The sequence below is a fragment of the Anas platyrhynchos genome, chromosome 4 (assembly GCF_047663525.1).
Source record: "Anas platyrhynchos isolate ZD024472 breed Pekin duck chromosome 4, IASCAAS_PekinDuck_T2T, whole genome shotgun sequence".
Classification (NCBI taxonomy): Eukaryota; Metazoa; Chordata; class Aves; order Anseriformes; family Anatidae; genus Anas; species Anas platyrhynchos.
In genome coordinates, this window is record NC_092590.1 from 15,320,121 (window position 1) to 15,344,376 (window position 24,256).

A 24,256-nucleotide genomic window follows, 5' to 3' on the forward strand; every position below is an offset into this window, starting at 1 on the left:
CTTACAGAATTGCAAAAAGAACAATTTTAAAGGTAGCTGTCCAAGAAAAGCCATGAAGGTCTGCTGTGCCATTCCTTGTTGAAGTAAATGAAACCCAGACCAGTCATTAAGAGTAAAATTTTCTGATTTATGCATCTGTTACAAAGGACAAAACTAGAAAAAACTTGTACAATACATTTGGTTATAAAACGTGTCTTTTGCAGTACTGCCTGGAACCTGAATCACTTGTTTGGAGTGTAATTACAAGGACACTGACACTGAGAAAGTAACGCTCCTTTCCAACTCATCTTCCTTATCTGCTGTGCTAACAGAAATCACTTCCCAAAAGCAATGAATTTTTCACCCATGACACTGCTTGCTCAAGCACAATCTGGACTAAACCAAAATAAGTCACTCAAACTGATGGATTCCCCCAACCTCTGATGCCAACCTAACTTAAATGCTTTCAATCACGACCTTAAATTGCACTGTTTTGTGGTTTTTTTTTTCCCCCGTAAGCAAAGAAAATTTTAATGTCTTATTGCTTTAATTTTCTCGTCTTTCTTATCCACTAAAGAAGCTGTAAACAAGCCCAATTTCCAGAAATTACCAATTTGTCACTCCCCTAAAAGGCAGCTCCTATAGAGCAAAAACAGAGATTGTCACTGTCAAAAATGCAGTTCTGTCACAGGATTTTACATTTCTGGCACTCTCAAGAGGTGGTCTCATTTTTAACAGAACAACTCGACTAACAGAGTTGCTGTAAAATCCATTACCTATGAAGTAAACATAATTCAATTTAAACCTGAGACTTCAGGCTAGGTTAAATTCACTGAATACAACTTTGGTTCATTAAAGCCGACGGTTAATTCCAACCTGGCAAGCGGCCGTCTCAGCCTAAGCTATACATACCCCTAACTCTGCTGTCTGAGAGTTTCACTTTCCCCTACAAATAGGCTACAAATACATTATTTTCCAAAGGTATTTTAAAAACACTATGAAATAGATTTTCTTACCAACTAGATATCGTTTTCAGAGGAATTCCACACCCACAAGGAAAAGGTACTTCTACATTTCAGCTGCCACGTGGCAAACCGACCACGTACTAACACCTCATCTTCCACAACTGCAAGAATTGTGTTGAAGGAAAAGTCACTGCATTTCCAAAAACAGCTCTGCTATCAGCTCCTTGGCATCCTTCATGCTGGAGGAGATCTCTGAGCCATCCTCTGCCACGTGGGTACCGATCAAGAACATCTTCCTCTTGTCCCCGATATCAGACAGTGCCAGAGCATCGTGGATATCTGTGATGCAGTATGCACCTTCGAGGTCCTGACACACAAAACCAAAAACAAGCCTGTTAGTTGCAAGAGGTGGCGGCACCAGTCCTGCTCTGAGCCTTTCCTCAGGGAGGGGAAGGGTCTCAGAATATCTGGGGGCACTGCTCTTCTATGTACCCTTACGTGATCGTGTTCCCATGCCCTAAAATGCTTTGGAACCAAGATGTTTATCCTTAACCTGACTTCTTCCCGAAGAAATAAGGGTACAGCTCTGCTCCCAGTTATTTCAGTGTTTCCAATAATAATGTATGACTAGCTGTACAAGCTAGAAAAAAAGTATTGCTGGTCCAAGACCCCAAGCACCCCACATAAAGTTACAAGAACAGGGCAAATACACAACAGTCATTCCCTCATTACCTTCCCAGCCCCCAGCACTTCTGTCTCAGGGACCTAGAGAATCAGCAGTAGCATTTGTGTTTGATGAAGCCAAGACTGATGAGACTAATACAAAGGACTGCTAGCAACACATCTAAGTTAACAGATATTTGGGTGGTAACAATGTAGAACAAACCAAGCACATGGCTCCAAAAAAAAATTAATAATAAAAAATCTGCACTTAAAGACTTTCAGCTGTTCTGTCATCTACTACAGGTATCAGTCATTGACACTTTCACAGAAATCAGAAGAAAACATTGCCTTGTGAAGAAAGCTCCTCTTCTCTTACGCTTCAGCAAGCAACCACAGGAGCAACTAAACAGACGATGTGAAAGCAAACAATTGTGCTTTGCTACGTGGGGGCTGCTAGGTAAAGAGGTACCCAGGGACAGCTATTCAGAAGAGAAACCTAATTCCAGGTTCAACTGCGGTCTCCCTTGCTGCTCTCAAGCCTTGCAGCTCTGCAGCAGTTTTCACCATTATTTCCACCCACAGCTTGTTTTGCACCATCTCTGAGTGCAGGACCTTCATCTTACAGGTCCAAAACTCAACGCCAGATTAATTTCCTTTGCTGTCAGCTGGTGCCTCAGAAAACTCCCCAGCGTGTGGCCTTCTTTGAAAAGCTTTATTAGCTGTTTTCAGAGCTGCTGCCAGCCCAAGCTCAAGTAAGGGCAGGGAACTCCTACCTGCTTGTGGGCCAGAACCACCACGGGCAGGGTGGAGTTGTTCTCGACCAGTTGATGAAGCAGCTGTTTCGCCACAGGCAGCCGAGCATGATCAGCTGAGTCCACGACGTAGATCAGCAGCAGCACTTGGGGCAGGTACATCTTCCAGTATGAACGCAGAGATTCACTGCCCCCAACTGGAAGAGAACACAGCAACACAAGATTCACCAAATAATCCAAGCAGCACAGCTCCCAGAGGTCCAGACAGCAGGCTCTGGGTTGAAAACCCAAGGAATTTGGGTTACTGTACACGAGCACAGAAATAGCTTTATTTTCCCCAGTCAGGGGAAAAGGCAGGCTTGAGTGTGCTCAGAAAGAAATAAAAATCTTTCTATTGCAAGCTCTTGAGGTTTGTTTTTTTGTTGTTTGTTTGTTTGTTTTTGTTTTGTTTTTAAATGGTTGCTTTCTGCAACATGGGTCTTGTTCTCGAGCCAGAAGGGACAGCGGAAAAAGGTTCAGTATCCAGAAGGACAACGTGAGAATGTCCCCGTTTCACAGGGATGCCCTTCAGACAAAGGATAGCATCTTCAGACAAAGCAGGCCTACAATTTCCTAGAGAGAAATTTAATTCTGGCATGGGGAGGGCTCTCATCAGATTTGCATTACACTAGGGACTAAATCAAGAACTCGCACACAGCTTTCGTATTGTCAAAGCACCAGAAGTGTTTAGGAAGAGATAAAAATCAAGTTCCAACAGACTCTTTGAGCTGTCCTTACGCGATGGGATAAATCTTTGCACAGGATACAATTCTACCCAGACTCTGTTGGCTATGGAAGAAAGATATTCACCTTCAAAACCAGGGCTTTTAACAGTTCTGTGGTGAAGCCGCGTGCCTGAGATTGCTGTTCCCATCTGAGAACATTGGTGGTGCTGAGTTTAAGAGAAGCAGAAATAGCTTACAGTATATTAAGCACTTCAGGGAGGCGACAGGATGAGAGGCAACAGGCACAAACTGAAGCATGGGAAATTCCATGGAATATGAGAGGGCACTTCTTTACTGGGAGAGTGACAGAGCCCTGGGACAGGCTGCCGGGAGGTTGTGCAGTCTCCTTCTCTGGAGATATCCAAAACCCACCTGGATGCCATCCTGCACACTGTGCTCTAGGTGATCCTGCTTGGCAGGGGGTTGGACCAGGTGATCTCCAGAGGTCCCTTCCCACCTCAACCATTCTGTGATTCTGTATATTTTCAGCTCTCCAGGTCTATCACTTCTAGGCAATCAAGGGCAGGGAGGGGGGGTGTGCGTGAAGGTACTTTGCAGAACACTTGGCTCAAGAGACAGGGGTGACTTGACTCCAACTGCAGCAAGTTCCCGAAGCAATATATTTAGTTTCCCTGTAATAGTTTATTGTCTTATTTAGGAACTCTTTTCAAAACTGACTTGCTAGCCAGCCTATCAAATTCACTGCCCTTAGTAAATCTGTTGTTTCTGAGCAATTTTGCCTTAAGTCAAAATTATTTACCAGTTTCAAGAACACACAAAGTGAAGCAACGTTTCCCTCCTAGGGTGTTTGTGCCTCATCTTCAAGAGCCCCAGTGCAGCTCTGCCTGCAGATGCAAGTCCGCCACTGGGGGAAGGAGCCAACAGACTGTAACTGACCTTACACTTGGGGCAGATAGCTCTGACTCTGTACTGGGATGTTCTCTATACTCATCGCTATTCTTTTTGTTCAGTGCATTCATACATAGCATAAACCAGGGGTCTGCAACCTCATAGTGAACATTTTTTCTTTCCCAAACCAGTAGCAGCAAGTCAGCAGAAGCCAGGAGCTCCTTGAAGAGGCAAGATTCCACCTACTTATTTACATGATGGTACAAAAAAAGTGATTTTTTTCTATCTGTCCAGGCTGGCAAAATAAAACCCCTACTGTCTGAAGATCATAATGAGCTACACGTTCATAGTGCAGGCTGCTAACCTCTGGTCTAAGCAATGGTACAGACTGGGTAAGTAACAGATCAGAGAGCCATGCATGGATTTACCTGGCTGAAATTGGCTTGAGACATTTCATCTCCCATGGGTCAGATCGTAGCCAACACATCTCAGTCACTACCAACCTGAACCAGAGAGGGAAGGCTGACTCGGAAACAACCATCCTGCACTGCACTGGGCCCAAGCAACCTGCAGGCAGCAGCAGAAATCCTGTGGGTTTCTCTAGCTCAGAGACCACCTCACTCCCAGCAAAGCCAGTGGGAAATACAAGTGTCAAATACCAACCAGGAGGGGGACACAGACTCTAAGCATCTCTGAAGAGGTGTTTTCCCTAGCATGGTGCAGAGACTTCCATGGTAGGAGTGGGAACGACGCTCTGTCTTAGAGGCTTCATCCTCACATCCTGAATACCGTCTGCCTGGTAACAGCACAGCTGCTTTGTGCTTGCTGACAAAGGTACTGAGGCGTCCCTGGGCTAGCCGCCAGCTCTGCCAGTCAAGCCCTGGCACAGCACAGGAAGAACTAAATGGCAGCCTCTGTCCCTGCAGAAAGCTGGCACCGGTGAGGTTAGGGTGTCAGCCTCTCGATACCAGGCACTGACCTGACTCCAGGGTCCCTTAGATACGTTTTTGAAGAAAAAGCAGGAAGAAGAGCTCTGTGTGTTCTCCTCTTTCACCTTATTCACCTCTTCTACGCTTGCCCTGAGCACCGAGCAGGGTGGGAAAGCAGGATCTCCACAGGGCAAACAACCACGGCTCTGCGTTAGCGGAGCAGGCACGAGGAGCTACGAGGCTTTAAAACACAAGCACGCAGGACAGGAGCTCGTAGGCAGTAAAATCAACCTCACTCACTCTCCAGGAACTCCATCTGCGACTCCTCGGTGGCGATGCAGACGGCGTTGAAGCCCTCGGTGGGCGCCAGGCTGCGCTTCACCTGGTTCGTGGCCAGCGCCTGCAGCAGGCTGCTCTTCCCCGCGCCATCCAGCCCCAGCACCAGGATCTGCCTGCCCTGCCGCTTCCCCTGCGGGGCGACACCGATGGAAGGGACGGGACCAAGCCTCGGTGCGGGGGGCTCCCCCCGCCCTGCCCCCCGGCCCCTCAGGCGGGCCCACGCCCAGGCCGCCAGGGCCGCGCCGCCCGCCATGGCCAGGGCGGCCCCGCAGAGCCGCAGGCGGCTGCCCATGGCCGGCCCGGCTGTGGCGGGGAGGCGGCTCCCCCTGCAGGCTCCCCCTTTTCGGCTTCCCCTGCGCATGCTTCCACCCACAGGACGAGGTTTAAATCCCTTCAAGCGCAGGCTTTCCCTGTCAGGCGGTGTCTACGCCTGGTGAAATGGTTTTGCAGCGCGAGTTGCTAGAGGTGGGTGAGGGTGCTGGGAGAGCTGCTGCACCTCTTCCACCTCACCCACAGCCTCCTTTCAAAATGGGCCATGTTTCTCCAGCACAACCATCACAAACGCTTTGTTTTCGCTATTTTTCACTGCGCCGTGCCCCCCACTAACGCAGCAGAAGAGGGGACGCCAGGTCAGCTGCCACACACTTTGCCATCTTAACGTCGTGCTCTCCCCCCTCAGCTTATCTTCTGTGTAATCCAGTCCGTCTGTTGTTTTTCAAGACCATCTGCGCCTGTGGTCAGTGACCAACTAGGACAAAACACCGAGGACATTGCTTGCGGAGATGCTGTCAGATAAATCTGACAAATACTTTGACTGGCACATGCAGGAGTAGCATAAAGCTAACGTTTCAACACACCGTTGGTTGTTCCACAGCTCTGGAAGTTAAGCAACGTGGACAGATTTCTTTTTACAGGCTGCATTTGGGTTTTATGGTAACAGCCAGTTCCCTCCATACTTACAGTCTGAATCCACAGATACCACAGCCAGGCCAGAGTTTCCTTCCCCATTTGACTGCTCTGTGCTTAGCTATTGATAAAAAAATGACTGCTCTTAAATGTTTAGTTTCTTTACACAGTCGTCCAGAACTACCTGGCATGCATACAGCATACAACCCAAAACACAAGGTTAAATATTTTGAAAATCATTTTTTTCCTTTTCTTATCATAACTCCAGGAAAGTCTTTGCTGTAGTATGAAGCCCTGACCCATGCCACCAGCACCATTTTACCCAGGCTGCAGGGCACTGTGTGACAAGGATGGCTGGGGAAGGGTACAAGAGCAGAGGAAGTTAGATTTGCAGTCATGAAAGGGGAAACATAAAAATCAACCTGCAGAGAGGGCTGTTAGAGCTTGATGAAGAAAAGGGGACTTTCCTAACCCTCACTGGGGGATGCAGTTAAACATTAAGCCCAACAATCCAGCTTCTAACTTGCAGTTGTTGACAGCGGTGGAGAGAAGAGATGCAAGGCATCATTACTCCAACTTTCAAGGGAGCTTGCTACTCTCAAAAACAGGCCTTCGTAAATCCAGTGTGCTGTCCCAGCAAGTAATTTCTGCTACCAACTAAAAGAGGAGTTGGAGCAGGAGCTGGGAAGCATGCAGCTCCTGGGGCTGCACATATGGAACAGCTCTCACTCCAGAAATAAGCTACAAGCTCTGTGTGTATTTACAGTTAAGAATGCAGTTCCCCAGAGGCACAAGACGGAACCAAATAAGGCCATGGTCCTTTTCACCCACCCTTGTTCCCTTGTGACAGTACTGCAGCCGCTCCCGCATGCAGCACCCCAGGCCTCCTGCTTGAGCGGGAGGCATAGCAGCCCCCCATACTCCGTGGGGCTCCTTATTCTGATTTGTGCTCCATACTAACACAGCTTTGGAGGAAGACGAGCCACAGTGGGAATTAATGTAAGGAAGACAACTCGGTGAGCAGACATTATCACGGTGTCCATACCAGCCCATCTCCTCCCAGAGCACAGAGAGATTTGGATGCCACGAGTCGTTCACCGCCACTGGCTTTTGACCTTTATTATGCAACCAGCATCACCTACTGAAGGAGGGAGGTTACACATCCTGCTTTTTACCATCCGCTTTTACCCCCTTTCTTCTTCTTCTGCTGTTGTTTCTTCTTGGTGGCTGGGGCACCAGCAGGTTTTTGGTGCCTGGGAGGGATGACGTTACTCGCAGCCGATACAGCGGCAGCACTGCCGGGCCGAGGGGAGGTAGGTGGGCTGCTGGCAGTCCTGCTGGCATCCCTACAGAGAAAAATACACCACATCGGTTCACAAACACCTGGGAGATATGGCACTGTAGCAACAGCTGGGCAGGAAGCTGAGAGCAAAAGATAGAGTAGCTTAGCTGTCATATAAAATAGCATTACAACACCACCATGGATGCGAGAGCACTCAAGCAAGGAGATTTTGCTCATCTTAAATGAGCTTCAGTGTACACAGGAGGGTTGATGGATGATGGGAACTTGTCTCAAAGGACAGGCAATCACCTTCTAACTGATGCTCATCAGACAGCAGAAATCCCAACAACAAAAGCACGGCTTTCAACTTCTGAATAGACAGTTGACACTCATGCAAATGCAAGAAAACCCTTTTAAGGCCCCCAGATATGCAGTTGCAGACCAACATCCTTTTTCTCCTTAATGACAAAGGCACCTTTGTGCCTGCTCTCTTTGCAAACACTGCTCAAACTAACAGTACCACAAAAGGCTTTTCATGCTTCCATTTGGAGAGACAGCTGTATAAAGAAGAGCTGTATCATCCCTGACTAGCAGTTCCCTATGTCGCTATTATTTTAAATGTACTTCCTTCTCCCAGATGCTAGTAAGTCACCAGCTTGCTGTGAGGCCTCATACATAAAGGAAAACCCTGATTCCAGCTCAAATCAAGATCAAGTTAGAGGGATGTACGGTACTTTCCCAAATAATGGCTAGCAGTAACCAAAAGACAAAAGCAAATAGGTTGAGCGATGCCATGCAAAATTCATCTAGCCCTCAAAGCTAAGAAAAGCGTATAAAAACACTTCTGGGATTTTATTTGCACCTTGGCACCTTCGAGCATGCCTATCATATCATTTTGCTTCTCAGTCAATTATAGAGAACTTCTGGAAGGGCACCTGGTAGAAGGTTCAAGTGACAAAGTGCAGCTTCAGCTGTGCTACCCAGGGCCGGTGAGGTGACAGAGCCTCAGGAAAGCACAAAGCCACACTTCTGAGCCACCCAGGATTCATTCCCCACACCAAACCCAGCAGTGGGTACTTACAGTTCAGAGGAACCAGCTGTGGTTGAACCCTGAGTTCCTTTGCCAACCTGATCCTTCTTCTTCCCCTTCTTCCGTCCACGATAGTAGGAACGCTCTCGCATTGGCAGCCACCGCTCAGGGTCAGGAGTTACCTTGGGGTCGTAGTTCTTGGGCAGCTTTCCTGCAGAACAGCCAGTGCCAGGAAATGAGATGGGGGTCAACATGCTAGAGAGGTGTCAACAAGGGATACATGGGGGTTGTCAGCAGAGACAAATTACACAGACCCCAGCAACCCACAACACAAGACACTGTAAATGTCCTGTCAGGGAGCTGCTCTCCCTTCTGTGGAGAAATGCCCCACACAGGATGAGCAATTGGTCATGAACACCTCAGTTCACGAGTCCCAGATCCCAAGGAGCTGAAGGTTAGCTACCAGAAGAAACAATCTGGCCAGCTCTCTGCGTCTGTGCCTTATTAACATCTAGGAAGTACAACTTACCTTTCTTCTTCTTCTTCTTTTTCTTCACCTCCCCTTGCCTGAAAAGCAAGCAGGGAAACAGCCACTGTGACACAGCTTTTGTGAGAAATCAACCAAAAGCTAGTTCTGGAAGAAGCTAAACCATTCCCATCTCTCTAAAAACTTGGTCTGCTGCTATCTGAAGCTCCTTGCAGTTACACAACAGGCTCCCCCTTCCACTAGGGCATCTGCTGCACCAATACCCCTACCACAGCAGGTGTGGCTCCTACACCATCCCAAAAAACGTCTGTGCCAGGGCCAAAGCAGCACGCTACCCTTGCTCTTTCTGCTGGTTGTCTCCAGTGAGTTTCCCAGCTTTCTTCCGAACGTAGGTCGCTCCATGGGAGTTCTCCAGGGCATCAACATCTACCTTCAGCGACATAGTGTCTGAGGAAGGCAAATGTTTGCTGAGACTGCAAAGGAAGAGTTCAGGGATGCAAACCAGGAAAGCTAACACACAACTGGCAAGCAGCAAGCAAAGAAACTCCCACCTTTATTCAAGCACCAAAAGAAAACATCAGCTTAAACAAATTCAGCCTGATGGCAATACCAGGCAGACCTACAGGGCCAGCCCCAGCTCCCTGCCCAAGCTGGAGTGATCTGCTTAATTGCCCTCTGCCTCATTTTTCCCTTCTTTGAGGTGGGGGATAGAAGCAGCAACTTACTTTGAAAACTGTTCTAGATGGCAAAAGCTGTATGGGAACCTGACGTTTTGGGTCAGGGAGAGTTTAGCCATATTCTGTTGGGCACAGTCCTGCATTACTACCACAGGTCCAAGACTGCAGCAGAAAATATGGAGAAGCTCCTATTTTTATTCCTGATAGTCTTAAATTACCACATCTCAGAGAGGAGGCCAAAGACAAAAGGGTCTTGGAATCTCACAGTAATCACACCAGTCAGAAAATAAAGTAGTTCCAGAAAACTTGGCCCGGATACCCAACTGGAGATGTTCCTTGCCTTTCTTCAGGTGAGAACGGGTCCAAATTCCCCACACAACTGAAATCCAAAGAAGCAATGCCCAAATGCCTTGGCACTAAAAAGGATACACTTTAGCTTTTTCAGGGTCCACCAGGGAGTAGGCAGAGATGAGCTGTGCCAGCGTGTGCACATCTTTTGGGTTTTGCCTTTGGAGAAGAAAAAACAGAAGGCTCAAGTCATACACTCATCCCAAAACCTGTTGCATGCTACCCGAGCACGGATGCTACCTGTGGGGACAGGTTATGCCAGTCTGTGGTACCCTACAGAGCACACCACCAAACATCACTGATGCAGAGAGAGGAGCAGATATCACACTATCAAAAAGCAGGCAATGAAAGACAAAACCCCCTGAAGTTCCAGTTGCAAAGGCAAATTAACAGAACTCTCTCATATCCCACCAAGTAGATAAAAAAATGAAAACTTAAGACATCCATGGTTTATGCAGCACTAGAAAAATGCACATGTCCCAGTCACCAAAGCAACCTGCACTGCATGTAGGAGTCCTCCAGGACAAGTCAGGCAGGTTTTCAAGTGAATGTCAGCTACAGACCAAATGAGTGCTCCCCTACCTTCACAAACATGGCTTTGCATTGGAACCTCTGCACAAAAGCAACTCTGTAAGAGGGCTGCTGGTGAACCAACATTGTCAAAAACGACCTGGCACCAGGCAGCTTGCAGAGGTCTGTGGGCAGAGACTCCCTGTTTAGCAGCCACACAACTCACTTCCAGAGCTCCTCCAAGTCGCTGATTGCTTCTTTCTTCCTGCCATGCTTTAATTTGAAGTTAGCAGCTTCCCTTATCAGTGACAAATGAACAGGAGACTCTGGCTGAAAGACAAAGCAGCTCTAATTAGGTCTTTAATTTCACAACACGGAGCCCAGCTCTAGCTGGCTTTAATGCCCCAGAGACCTGGCCAGGGAGTTAGCACCCTGTCATACAGAATTAGACCATCTTTGCACTCTAGGAAGTGAGGCAAGACTGTATGGGATGAGGCAGCTTGCTCATTGATCCACAGTGCTTTCTAATCAGAGAGGAGGCCTGACTGCTACATTTGGGCACCCACAGCTCCCACTCTCTTAATCTGACAGGAAAAGTAATGATCTGCTTCTCCTTCTTTGCAACACATCCAAAATAATGCAGCAGTGATAAAACAAATGCTTACAAAACAGGAGCTCATAGCTCTCCAAAACCCCAGCTGGATGAACTGCTGAGGCTGTGCATCAGTGGGAAAAGCTGAGCTTGGGCTACCTAGAAAAGACCGCATTACCTCCTCGGGACTGACTTGCCTGGAATTGCTGATACCACTGGATAGCCTGCGTGAAGACTTCGATGGCACTGTCAATGTCTTCTTCGTGGCTATACATTGTCACCAACGCAGACACCTGCAAACGTTCAAGAGCAGCTTATAACAGATCCTCACACAAGCTGTCTGTAGACAGAGAGCTAGCATTTAATTCACAAGATTTCCTCAAGACAGAGGCAATGTGAGCTTTTTGCTCTGTCCCTAGAAAGCAGCTATGGTGACAGGCAGGATACCCAGGCAAGACCTTCCTACCTGAAGGTCCCTCGTGAAGAAATGTCACCAACAATCCTTCTCTTACAGTACAAGCTTAGGACTGCATTCACAGGAAGAGATTTCTTGTCTTGGCACTTCCTTTGCTTGCCACTGGACCCAGTTTCACTATAAACCTTTTTCTCCCCCCATCTCTACCCCAACAGCCACGAAAAAAAAAAAAAAAAATCAGTACTGAAGAAATGAGGTACACACACCCTAAACACAACTAGAGATGACCCAGGGCAAGCAGTTTTACTTACCATACCAGGCTTGTGCTGCAGTTCCTCTATGCTCCTCAGAATCATACAGGCTTTGGTGACACTGCCTGTAAGAGAGGGAACAACATGCCCTTAGTGCCACGCTGACACTGCATCCTGGCTGGTGGACAGGGGACTGTGATCTTCCACTAGTTCCTGCCAAAGGTAAACAACGGGGACAAAACAATCCCCTTCTTAAAACTATCTCCCTCATTTCCAGGAATGAAGGACACACCTCCACACAGGGGACCCCCTAAAGCCCATTTCTCCCCAAGCCTTAAACCATAATTACGCACTGACAGTTTGCCGAGAAGGGAAGACACTGGATACCTTGAGCAATTTTTAGCTGGGCCATCGTCAGTTTGATCTCAGCTGCGTTGGCAGGGTGCTGCTCTGCAAAGTCCTGGGAATCAAAGGATAGAATGACTCAACGTGTGCACGGGCACCAGGCTGCTGCTCTGCTGAACTGGACCTCACGCTCAGTCACAGGAAGCTGGCAAGAGCCAAGGAAAGCTTTCCAGTACATGCAGGCTTCAGCATGCAGCAGACGAGGACCCCAAACTGTGCCAGTGGCCCAGTGTCCTCTCAGGTTTCAATCCCAGGCCACTCAGTCCTTCCAAAAGGAGGCTATTGTAAACTGCTTGTGAGTAGAGCCACGGAGCCCACTGCTTATCCTGGAAGACACTTCCTACAAATATCTGAGGTGCAAGGGAACTATCCCATGTAAATCAGCATGGCTCATTTGGGTGTAAATGCTTTCCAGAAACATTAAACTAAGCCAAAATAAGCACAGTCAGATATTCCTGAATATTTAAACGAGACAAAACAAAGGATAACAGCACAAAGAACACACAGAGCAAGTTTAAAGGGAGCGAGACCAAAGGAATACTTCTCTCAACCTACCTGCAGAAGCCCTATGGCCTTTGCGTGCTGCTTCTCACGACACAGCTGGGCTGCCTGAATGAGCACAGGGAGCAGATGCTCAGGGCTCTGTGACTGCAGGCTTGCTGACAGCTTGCGGCACTGATCCGCCTGAGGAGGGGGAAGAGAATAGTTTGCTCAGCCTCTGCAAGCACCTAATTTAGAGCTAACCTGCCAGTTATATCTTAGCAATGGTTTCCCTGAAATAGGTACAGAGAGCCGAGAAAAAAACCTCTCAGTAGCAGTTCAGATGCATCTAAGAACCCCACAAACCCATTCCATCTCATCCTGGTCATCTCCACATTGTACTCCCTACAGCAACACTCAGGTCACCACACAACAGGCTCTTCTATTTTTTAGGGATTTTTCCCCACCTATGTGCCTAAGCCAGGTGGTTGTATCTTCTACAGGCTGCACATCCATTTTTGCCTAGTCAGACTCCTGTGGAAGGTGCTAAGTCTGTAGCCAACTTCAGATCGGTTTCTCCTACCTGGTTAGTGTACATTGCCAGCAAAGCTTTGTTGAATTCAATCGCCTGGAGCTGCTTCTTGGAGAGTTTATGCTCAACACCTTCCGCATTGGTCAGTTTGACCTTTTTCTTTGAGTCAAAAACATTTTGGTCCTGGGGGGAAAAAAAAAATAAATCACACAGCATGATTTCAATATATTCCTTCAACAAGAGAAGTTCTCTGGGTCTGTGATTTAACTACTGTTTAGGAAAAAGTCTTCCCTGACTATCCCCCTCTCTTCACAGAAACAGACAACTTGAGTAGCCACAAGGAAGGGCCACACTGAAAGGAGCAAGGTCATTCTATACCTTGTTAATTGTGATGATGTTATTTGCAATGACAGCAAGCAGTCCTACATCTGTTGGCCTGCAGATTAAAAAAAAAAGGAGAAAACACAATGTTATTGAACAGTGGTCTCCCTACAGATGGAAGAATGAATGTCAGTTTTAGAAAAGCTCCTACTTCAACTTGATTATTTGATTGTAGAGCTGTAGGGCATCCTCTGTACGACCCTGCAGTTGCATGATATACGCCATCTGACCGTGAATAATGGCCAGTTCAGCCTCGGTGTCCTCCTCAGTCGCGTCCTGAAGGAAAATCAAGGGGGAAAAGAAGCTGCCATCTGGTCTCTTTCCCTCATTTCAGCATTCTGCAGGCAAATGTTTATGAGCTGTCTTGAGCAGCATTAGCAACAAAGAACCCCAGCCACTACATGTGAAGCCACAGCACAAATACAAGTTAAACCTGGGTTAAACCAAAAGAAAGCCCCACCTGCTACTGTAAGCCTGAATTTACCCCTCTACTTGAACCAACCAGTGACTACAAGTCACCTAAGTCTCCCATCACCCAGTCAGCGTGTTCATAGCATGGATGGGTCACAGGGAGGTTCCAGACAAGCTGTAACCATCCCGCCTGGACCAGCACATGCAACTGTGCAAGAAGCAGAGCAGCAACTTGTGGTGTTACACTTCTGCAACAACCACGATTGCTGCTCCAGCCTCACCAGTGGTACCAGCAGCAGTTGCATGTCTTGCTGGGTAATACCACGTTAGCAGCTTTAGGCTGTTATCTGGCTATTTTATTTTATTTTTTTTAACATTTTACGACCACACCCTCATTCATGCTGGTGCAAAGCAAACATTTTCCAGAACAATATCAGCAACTTACAGTGTCTTCTGAGAGTGACTGGCGGCACAGCTCTAGAAGCAAAAACAAATGCAAGAACAGAATTTAGAAGGCTTAGGGGGGGAAAAAACAGCCTAGAAGCATGTGGGAGCATATACTGTTTTCATGTATCCCTTGCAGATACTCATCCTGAAACTTCTGCATCACTAGAAAAGCCTCTCCAGGCAGACTGTTCCTTATCCACTGAAAGGTCCAACCTTCAAACCAAAACCTTCAAACCTTTGCAAAGGACTATTGTAAACAGCACACATAGATTCACTAACCCCCAAATTTACACATGCTCATCACAACAGGAAGGGGAGCTGCTATTCTATCATCAAAATCAGGGTAGAACTGACATTTATGTATAAGAGCAAACAGATTGTAAAGAAATTAGTGATTTTTTTCATATATATATACACTCACACACATGCATACAGGCTAACAAAACCAGGAGTTAGAATAGATGAGACATCTTCAAGAAGAGATCACATTCACGTGTGCTTCCCACTTCAAAAAAAAATGCTCAAAGGGATTCCATCCCAATCAGGGGCCTGGAAAAGAGCCAGGAAATGCTACATGCAGTGCAGCTCTGGAAAAGAGCTGCAGAGGAACGCTTCTACAAAAACCCCACTTCTGCCCAGAACCATCTGGACACCTACAAAAAATTCTGCTCTTGGTCAGTTTTTGAATTGACGGTCCAAACTTCTTTCTCTGTTTAAGTGTGTGTCCAGAGAGGAGGTAACTGCTTCTGTCACACGCAGCTTCTCACACCTCACTGTGATTTTACCTTCTGCTTTCCGTAGTTTCTTCATTGCTTCGTTCAGCTTTCCTTGCCCGATCAACGCGCATGCGCTGTTATAACACAGCTCGTAAGTGGTTTCTCGAAGGCCCAAATCCTCCTAGCATGAAAAACAAACATAGCACAGCAGAAACAGTAACTATCTGTACAGATTCGACGGGCTACAGACACAAGCTATAGTTTTCATGCACATTCCTTGCAAAATAGATTTTCTACAGAAACCTCTAGAGGCCATTTTCAAAGGGCCATTTTCAACTGGCAAATTTTAAGTCACGGTGCAAAGAATCTTCCTTCCTACTGCACAATGAAGTCAGACACAATCAGCAAGGAAGCAACTCCAGCCTGAACCTGGGGACTGCTTACGCTGCTGGAAGAGGATGAGTAAGAAGCAGCACCCTAGAGAACTAGGGCGAGGATCCGCAGCACTAAATGGAAAACTGAGCGTGCCATGCACATCTCCAGAACAAAGGCTTCTGAGAAACTAGAACATCTTTATCTGCACTACTCATTAACAAAAAAATTCCCCTTCACAACAAGGTGGTTTAGGTCATTAGAAGTCATTAAGAGACAGAAGACATTACGAGACAGAAATGCATTTCCATCCTTTAGAGCTCTAAGACTCCGGATCCTTTGCTCCCTGGCTGCCACTCTAACACTCAGACAAGCACACACTTACTGGCATCACTCTCTCCCACGTGCTTTGTGCTGCCACAACAGCCGAGAGGTTGGTTTTTCTCTCTTCCTCGTACTCATCCTGGGAGTTGCGTATGAGATCCCGGTATGCAACCAGACAGTCATCGTAGCGCTCCAACTTGTACAGCTGAAAACAGGAGGGGGTGAGCCTTCAGAACAGCATTTCCCTGCCTATGCCAGTAACTGCAGCCTCCTTTTTCCCTCCTCATGGATCAGCAGAAGCACAGCATTGTATATTTTAGGCTGAGCATTACCAACATTTGCGTCTACCTGTATGGGCAAATTGTACCTGCTAGGACTCAAGCAATAAGAGCAGATATGCATAAAGGCTGCAGAGCTGTAACTCCTACAGGAGCTTCTTTAGAAGCAGCATTTTATAAGATTTTCTTCTCAGACAGTCTTTTTCCAGATTAATTAATCTCTCTACGAGAAAAGTTAAATCATCAGCTTTTCATGCAACTGAGAGAAGACGGCCAAAGACTGTCTTCACAAACTGTTCTGATCAACCTGGGAGAAACAGCTCTTCTGCTTCACCTCTAATGCCTGAGACATCAGGTCCCACAAACCATTCCTGGACAGGTATCTGATGGCAAAGATCAAGAGGGCTTAACCACAAAAAAAATAATTGATCAGTCAACCTCCACCCTTCACCCCCTCGGCTTCTAAAATTGTATCAGGCCAGACCCAGGAAGGGAGAGGGAGTCATGAACGTAGTGCTTTGGCTCAGTGGCAGTCAGAAAATTTGTCTGTCTTCTACAGGCAACTGAGGCTTTGCACAGACTGGAGCAGCTGGAAACAGTACCCCTCCATACCTTTAAGACAGAGAAAATAATTCTGTCCCCATAGTCGCCCCACATTAGATTAGAGAGCCAAGGCATCCATACGGAACTGCCACCAGGAAGAAAAGCTTGTAATTACCACTTGTCCATAGAGCTCCTTCAGCTTGTCCGTCTGCTGACTGGCACTCTGAATGGTCTTGAGAGCACTTTCGATACGATTCAACCTGTATTCACAGTAGGCCTTCTCGAAGGCAATAACATCACTGCAACGACAAGACAAAGGCTGATAGCAGTCACGGGAGTCTTCATTCAACAACATTCACCTGCCTGAACACACCTGCAGCCCTAATTGGGCACAGACTACTATGTTCCGAATAGCCAAGCACCAGAGGTGAGCACATGATCCCAGATTACTGAATAATTCATCTGTCAAGTGCTGTAACCATCTTTAACCTACTTTATATCAACCAGAGAAGAAATACCAAGACTTCATTTTAAAGATGAACCTTCTTTTTTTTCCGGTGTCTCCAAAAATGTCATTTCAAATCAGCTGTTTACACAGTCAGTAATTCCCCAGACCTCCTACTGGTAATGTGAATCAAGTTTAAAGGCAAAACAACAGCAAGCTTCATTTTGCAACTCCTTCCCTAACAGAAGGCATATCCCTACAGCAGAAGATCATCACTGCAAACTGTCAAAGACACATAATCAACTCCCACAGAGAGAGAAAGGGAGTAGTATAAAGCACAGCTCCTCCTAGCTGTTAGATTTTAAGCTAACAGTAACCTATTTTGAAATATCAGCACAGTACAATTGCAGCAAAAGTGTTTGCTGATGTCAGCATAAAATTGGCTTCAAAACCAAGCTCACACCAGCAGGAAAACATTATCAAGCCTTGAGTGCTCTGCTCCAGCTATCCCCTGAGCTACCACTTAAGCTAGGAGAAAATTAATCAGCAATTCCCTCAGTTCATCACTAGTGCCACAAATGCAGCAACAGACGCTTGTGACCATTTCTCTCCCTATTTAAAATTATCTCAGATCAGCTGAGTATTACGGAAGTTTAAAAAACAAAAACAAATGGCATTAAAAATTAAAACAAATGAGTGGGACAATGAGTGAAAAAATGAGTGAAGGACAAGACAACTCCAGGACAGAACAAGAACCTCCACCTTCCCTACTATCCAGGGCAGAGAGACACAGCACTGCCAAGCTAAAGAGAAAACTTGAAGCCAGTTACACTTAGAGAAATTTCTCTTGTCCCCATCACACACTAAAAAACAAGCTACAAACTTAAATTAAACCCCTTTCATCCCAGGAAAGAAGGAGTTTGTGAATAAGGTAATAGTATTTATTGTCTTATATAAACATTGAAAAGTTTCATGGCTCTGATACTGAAAGGCACTTCTCTGGGAAGTTCCTTAACAAGAATAGCATCTGAAATACAAAAATGCTGCTGCCAGGCAGTTCTTGGGTAGCAGTTTTTATCTTAGTCACTGCACTAAGAGCATCTTTATTAGGAAAAGAATTAAATCTACTTAGTAACTTAAAAGGGAATATAGGAGTTTGACATGTTCTAAAACGGAAGTTGTCTTCAAGATCCTGATTTTTGAGAACACGCACAAAGCATTTGCACCACCTCAAAAGCTGGATACTATCAGGCTGGCAAAGAAAAGACGTATGATGAGAAAGCCATGCAGAGCTAACAGCTTGCTCCCACTGGCAAGGGCTTCTCCTGCCTCTCTTTGCTCCCATGAAATACGTCTTCTTCCCTTCTCCCAGCAATGGAGCTCACCCATGTCAACAAGGAAAATTTGCCTCTTTTATAGTGTTCAGTTAGCTCCATGACCAATCTCTCCAACAGAAAAGCAAGCCATTACACTGTCTCAAATTGATCAAGACGATCTCTCACACCCACAGGAAATCAGTGTCTCACCGAGACCCCCAATTCCAATGGCTCTGAGCACCTCCTGCTCTTGTTTGTGTTGTCGATCAGTGCTTCCAGCTGCAGCAGCTTCTCAGGGACTTAAAGTTTCACATTTTGTAGGCTACAGCAAGACACAACTCACCTGGACAATATTTTACTGTGGGTGTTGATTACGCTGAGGGCTTCTTTGAAACTCCCATTCTGGATAAGACACACCACTTTGCAATGAAGCGCGGTCACGTCGTCTTTGCTAACCTGCAGTACTGGAAAATAAAAGAGTTTAAACATGACAATCTCACTCGTTATCAGACACAGTAGTGCTTTATGAGAGACATATGTTGTTAAATTTGGGAAAAAACCTTAAAACGATGTGACTGTTTTCTTTAAAAAGGGTACTGGCATGGCTTGCCTTGGTTCAGACCACGCAAGAAGCCTGCTGATGTGGAAGAACCTGGTACAAACACTGAATTTACAGGAAATGAGCGCTCTGCTAACACACCTGGAGCGAGGCTGCGTGCACCTGAGCAAACCTTTCGCTGGCACCTCACCCCCAGGCAGAGCACACGGAGCCAAAACCTGCCTCAGCGCCACACAGAGAGAGAAGCACCTGCCTCAGAACAGCGCGGCTCTAGGCAAGCACGCGTTTTACACGCTAACACTTCCTGCCAGAAAAAAAAAATAATAAATAAAAAGACACAGAATTCCGATGATTTCATGACTCGACCCCAAATCCCCGGCGGCACTCACTCTTGTTGACGGACTTGAGGGCGCGGGCGAAGTCTCCGTTCTGCCCGCAGCGGTTCACCTCGCTCCACAGCGCTGCCGCCGCCGCGCCGCCCGCCCCGGCCCCGGCCCCGGCCGCCGCCGCCATCTTGCGAGCGGGAGCCCTCGGAAGAGGAAGGGCCCCGCGGCCGCCCTGCCACGTCCCGGGGGCGGCACCGCCGCGCTCCGCCCCGCAGCCGGGGGAGGCCGGTCCCGGGTCCCCTTCCTCCGTTCCCCCCCCTCTGCCGACGGCTGGCAGGGGCTGCAGGTTTCACGCAGGATGTGTTTGAAGAAAAATATACACAAATATCAGCCCCTCCTTGGTGTAAACGCCACACAGAGCCTTAAAAACGGTGCTGCCCGTGAGGTGAACGAAGCTCGCACGACTTGAACAACCTTTTAACAACCCTCCCAGCAGTAACAGCAATTGTACCAAATAAACAGAGTAATGCTTTAACCAAAGTACTCTTTTATTGTTTTTGATTAAACGTACAGAGCTGGGATTGCTGTTTCAAATGTTTATTGTTCAAAATTCTCTGCTATAGGATGGCGACGCTGTCTCAGTGCCTGTTAACACAGAAAGTTCATACCTCCCAAGAGTCTAGCTCAAACCGGAGCCAGGCTGCAGTGCTTGGTGTGCCAGGAAAAGAACATAACACTGTAATGCAATTAACATACAAAACGCTTAGCCGACGCATACACGCACAATTCAGTGTCCTGGTGTTTTGGAGAAGCATCAAATTGAGAAGTAGGCTAGCAGCAAAGCAGTTGGGGAGCAAGGGATGGGAACCAAATACCACAGTTAGAACCGGAAAAAAAAAAAAAAAAAAAAAAAAAGCTGGTAACAGATTCAGATTTGTACAAGTCTTCATTGTTCTTCCTTCGCAAGGGCAAAGACTGCCGATATAACCATTGGTTTAGCAAATCTTCTGAAGAATCCATCATTTTGGGGCTAGGGGTGCAGACATCTCGCTGAAAACCATCATGAAACGAGCAGCTCTACAGCTGTTAGGCATCTTTGAATGATCACAAACAGTTTGGTGAAGCACTTACTTAGGACTGAAATGCTACCTGCTGGCTTCTGCGCTATGGTCTTGACAACCATCTGTTTCTCTACCAGTGCCGATAACGTTGAGTTCTTATTTTACACACAGGAGGACATTAATGAAGCAGCACTTGTAGGTAACCACACCCCGACTGCCCCTGCTGGTTTAAGTTCCATGAGCACATCACATAAGTAGCTACTATTACTGTCTGACTTCAAATATTCAAGCTTTGTATTTCATTTACATCTGTGCACAAACATTACAGCTAAGGCCTGATATTCTGTGCCTTTTCATACCACTCCACTGTCCAGTAAGGTCTTAGCAATCACCACCTTTTAATTATGCACAGTACATTGCCCAGACTTTTAAAGAGATGAATAAAAATGTAGTTCAGAGGTTTATCACTGTATGTGGTACAGCCAAGCCTGCTTAACTGGCCCTCATCAGCTATCTCACAATGGAATGTCTTAACGACAGATTTCTTTAAATGAAAAATACAGACAATTGAGAGGTATGCAGAAATGACTGAAATATTTGAAGCTACATGTGTAAGCTTACAGCACACAAGTCTACAGTTACAGACAAAACATTAAATCTTATTAACCCATAGTGCATAAGAACTTAAAAACAGTCAGTGAAATCAGTTCAGCCAGTGACTTCCAAAAAAGTCATGGCTCAACTGCATTGTGCAAAGGAAAAAAAAGGGTGGAGGGAATCATTCTTAGGCGAGTTTAACATAGTTTTAATCTACATTTGAAAAGCTTTATTCTATTTATGTATAAAATAAATTAAAAAGGGGAATGAGGAAAAAGCTTCATACATGCTTCAAATTAACTCAGACCAGTAGTTCCATGAGTGAACATTTTACCCTCTTTGTGGTAAAAAGTTGACATAAAAGCTCAAAACCATACAATACTTATAAATACAGTTCAAAAAAAAAGATTTTAAAAATGGAATTTAAACATCGTTTTCCCCTTCCCCTACAACGCAATTTGGTTTTGTATGTCATAGCATCACACATTTACAGATGATTTGAATGTCACATCCACACAAAAATTGATAAGGAAGCAGGTAAAAGTGCTAACAGTGCTTGAATTCAGGATTTTTCCCAAATAACTCTACCTGCTTCTCAGCCTTTTCCTTAACTGAAGGCTATCAACATTCATCACCCAGTTTTAGGTATGGGCAGAAGAAAAATCTGCTACTGGTACTCCTCCAGCTTGCCCCTGGCAAAATATAACTACAATCTTTATATCTGGTAATTGACAATGGTGGTGTACAACTGCTTATGTCAGCTCAGCTTGTATATGATCACCATTTTAGAAAAGTTATTCTGAAGCACTGTATTAATGCTAAACAACAAAAAGACTTGAAATTTTCTTTGAAACCTTGTTTTTTAACATTCTTGTTCCAGCTTTAAAGCTTTACATACACACTGAGCAGAACAAGAATGAAAATTTTAAACAAACAGAGCACCTAAAAATATACCAAAGGTAAAAATGAAATCCATCTCTTCACTTCAAAAAAACCTAGAAACCCATCAGGAAAACAGTAGTACACTCAGAATGAACAAGGAGAAAGAAAGGAGTATCTAGAATACTCGAGAGGCTTGCTACACTACTTCTCTTATTGCCCATTCTCTCATTTGTATGCATGGCCACTGAACGACAAGATGTCTGTGATAGTTCTTTATCTTCCTTTCACCACTGCTGCCAGCTGAAGTCGTCATTGCTGCCAAAGACCAAGAAAAATCCTAGGATCGTAGCAAAGATGACTGTATTCCCCGTAAGAACAAGTGCACATGCGCCCCAGTAAATCTGCGAACAAGGGGAATTTAGTTAGATGCATCCTGAACTGAACAAGACAAAAAGTAATCTCTCAATGTCACGTTACAGACAAAGTTCAGCAACAGATACACGATAAAAGAAGACAGTATCTTGTTATTTGTTATGCTAGGAAGGCTGGTTACGCTTACCCAAAAAGGCTTTGCCTAATAAGTCAGCCAAGCAGTACTGAAGTTTTCCTAGCCCTGTTCTAAGTGCTGGCTAGCAGGCACAGATGTTTTACTTAACATCCAGCAACAGTACAGTAAGGCTAGGCAACAGCATCAAACATACGTGCAGTCCAGCTATACTTGCCGACCACAGGAATTTTTAAACAGAGAGCCAAGGATGGAGGCCTTTAAAATGTCAGCAGATAACCAAGTTGCAACAACAAAAAACAGAGGTGAATGTTTTCCAAGGAGTCTAAGTGAGTTAGTCAAAGCTGTGAGGCATTCAAACTGACCATCTCAAACGTTCTTGCCTAAAGAGATGTTATGAAAGTACATTCTTTTCTTTTTTTTTGATTTGGGATTCTTTGAAATTGAAATTCACGCAAACAAGGTCATCTTTTACAGGATGGTAGTGGGAAGTCATACACCAGGAAGGATATAATGATAACTAAGAAGATTTAAAAAAAAACAAGATCACATGTCCTTCACAGCGAGTGCAAAAATTCACTGTTTATTCATACTTCTTTAATCCAACGACTCTACAAATTGCCTTCAAGATATACTGTAAACTTTTGATTACATTTGATTACTTGCCTGTTAAGTTTTCATGCTATATTCTATCTCATTTTTTCCGGATCACACATAGGATCATAGGATGTTAGGGTTTATTCCATGACCATGTAAAGCAATTGGCAAACATGACTTTTTGCCATGCTTCTATTGTTTGGTTCTTTTTTCCTGAAAGAATTCCTGTTCTGCTTCCACTGCAAGCATTTTAAGTATGTATTCATAAAAGTCACTTAGTGCACAAGAGCTCTACCTTCAGTTTAAACAGCATCAAGTTTTCCAGCAAAGAGGATTTTCAGAGATTGAAACAGTACTAACCAGTTCTGCTCTGGCAAACACTATAGGTAGCCCAAACGCTGAGACAACAATGCCTGTCGTAAGAAATATGGCTAGCTCCTTGCAGGCATTACTTGTCGCATCTGTGTCATCTACTAATCTTCTTGCTATGCAGTACGGTATAGGAGAAAGGATGTAAAAAAACAGAACAAACAGGGGCCAGTACTGGCTGAAAAAGAAAGGAGAAGAGAAGTTAATTGACTTCCAGCTCTTCATGATAATCAATGTAAGGTATTTTCTGCATACAATATGCACGTTTGGAAAAGACGAGGCGAAAGCCCAGGCAAAGGGAACCCTTTACTTTGGAACAAGATGATGGGAACCCCAACACCCCATGGCTGCGAACTGCTTCAGCAGAGATCGTTTTAAGGGGATGTTGGTAAAGCGAGGCTTGGCTAAGCAACCCCAAACCCACCAGAAGGTGCTCTTAACCCTCAACCACCTGGAGGCTGAGGCTGCCCAGAGCCCTCCCCCCACACCCCCCCGTGTCTAATCCGCGGCTACGTTACTTGTACTGGGGCAGGGCGCATCCCAGCATCAGGAACATCAGGCCGACCGCTCCGCCGAAGGACAGGCTGATCAGCGCTGCGAACAGACCCCGAACACGTCAGCGGCCGCACAGCGGGCACCCAGCCCCCTCCGTTAAGCCCCCAACGGCCACAACCGCCCCCCAACAGCCTCAGGAGCCCCCCCAACGGCCACAACCGCCCCCCAACGGCCACAACCGCCCCCCAACCGCCTCAGGAGCCCCCCTCGCCTCAGGGTTCCCGCGCTGCGGTTACCATGGCAACGCCCCCCCCCCCCCCCCGCACCTTTGATGCCGGCCATGGCCCGCGCAGCGACCGAGCCCCAGCAGCCGCTTCCGGGCAGGCAGCGCGCATGCGCACAGTGCGCCCCGCCCCCTTTCCCGGAAGTGAAGGCGCCGCGCGTTGCTAAGGGCAGGGCGCGTGCGCCGCGGCTGGA

General features: G+C 46.3%; 3 protein-coding genes across 4 annotated transcripts; all 3 read right to left on the reverse strand.

The window, feature by feature from the left end:
* Positions 1 to 106: 106 nt before the first annotated feature.
* Positions 107 to 5,577, reverse strand: ARL9 (ARF like GTPase 9). Its single transcript, XM_013108029.4, has 3 exons — positions 5,202 to 5,577; positions 2,381 to 2,556; positions 107 to 1,311 (listed from the first exon to the last, which is right to left on the reverse strand). Exons 1-3 carry the CDS (start codon positions 5,530 to 5,532, stop codon positions 1,132 to 1,134), a joined length of 687 nt encoding a protein of 228 aa, XP_012963483.4. The 5' UTR covers positions 5,533 to 5,577; the 3' UTR covers positions 107 to 1,131.
* A 1,659-nt stretch (positions 5,578 to 7,236) lies between these two features.
* Positions 7,237 to 19,496, reverse strand: SRP72 (signal recognition particle 72). Of its 2 annotated transcripts, none has more exons than XM_013108019.3 (19): positions 19,337 to 19,496; positions 18,732 to 18,852; positions 16,803 to 16,926; positions 15,868 to 16,011; positions 15,180 to 15,291; positions 14,393 to 14,424; positions 13,688 to 13,812; positions 13,534 to 13,591; positions 13,207 to 13,338; positions 12,699 to 12,827; positions 12,126 to 12,198; positions 11,799 to 11,863; positions 11,270 to 11,365; positions 10,707 to 10,810; positions 10,052 to 10,129; positions 9,281 to 9,418; positions 8,988 to 9,025; positions 8,510 to 8,669; positions 7,237 to 7,492 (listed from the first exon to the last, which is right to left on the reverse strand). In XM_013108019.3, the coding sequence occupies exons 1-19, from the start codon at positions 19,458 to 19,460 to the stop codon at positions 7,318 to 7,320; spliced, it is 2,028 nt and encodes a 675-aa protein (XP_012963473.2). In that variant the 5' UTR covers positions 19,461 to 19,496; the 3' UTR covers positions 7,237 to 7,317. The 2 variants fall into 2 exon arrangements, with proteins under 2 accessions (XP_012963473.2, XP_071893157.1); XM_072037056.1 differs by having other exon boundaries at positions 10,707 to 10,806; positions 11,266 to 11,365.
* A 301-nt stretch (positions 19,497 to 19,797) lies between these two features.
* LEPROTL1 (leptin receptor overlapping transcript like 1) lies at positions 19,798 to 24,256 on the reverse strand. The gene is made up of 4 exons (XM_027455886.3): positions 24,106 to 24,256; positions 23,803 to 23,878; positions 23,276 to 23,462; positions 19,798 to 22,214 (listed from the first exon to the last, which is right to left on the reverse strand). The coding sequence occupies exons 1-4, from the start codon at positions 24,119 to 24,121 to the stop codon at positions 22,098 to 22,100; spliced, it is 396 nt and encodes a 131-aa protein (XP_027311687.1). The 5' UTR covers positions 24,122 to 24,256; the 3' UTR covers positions 19,798 to 22,097.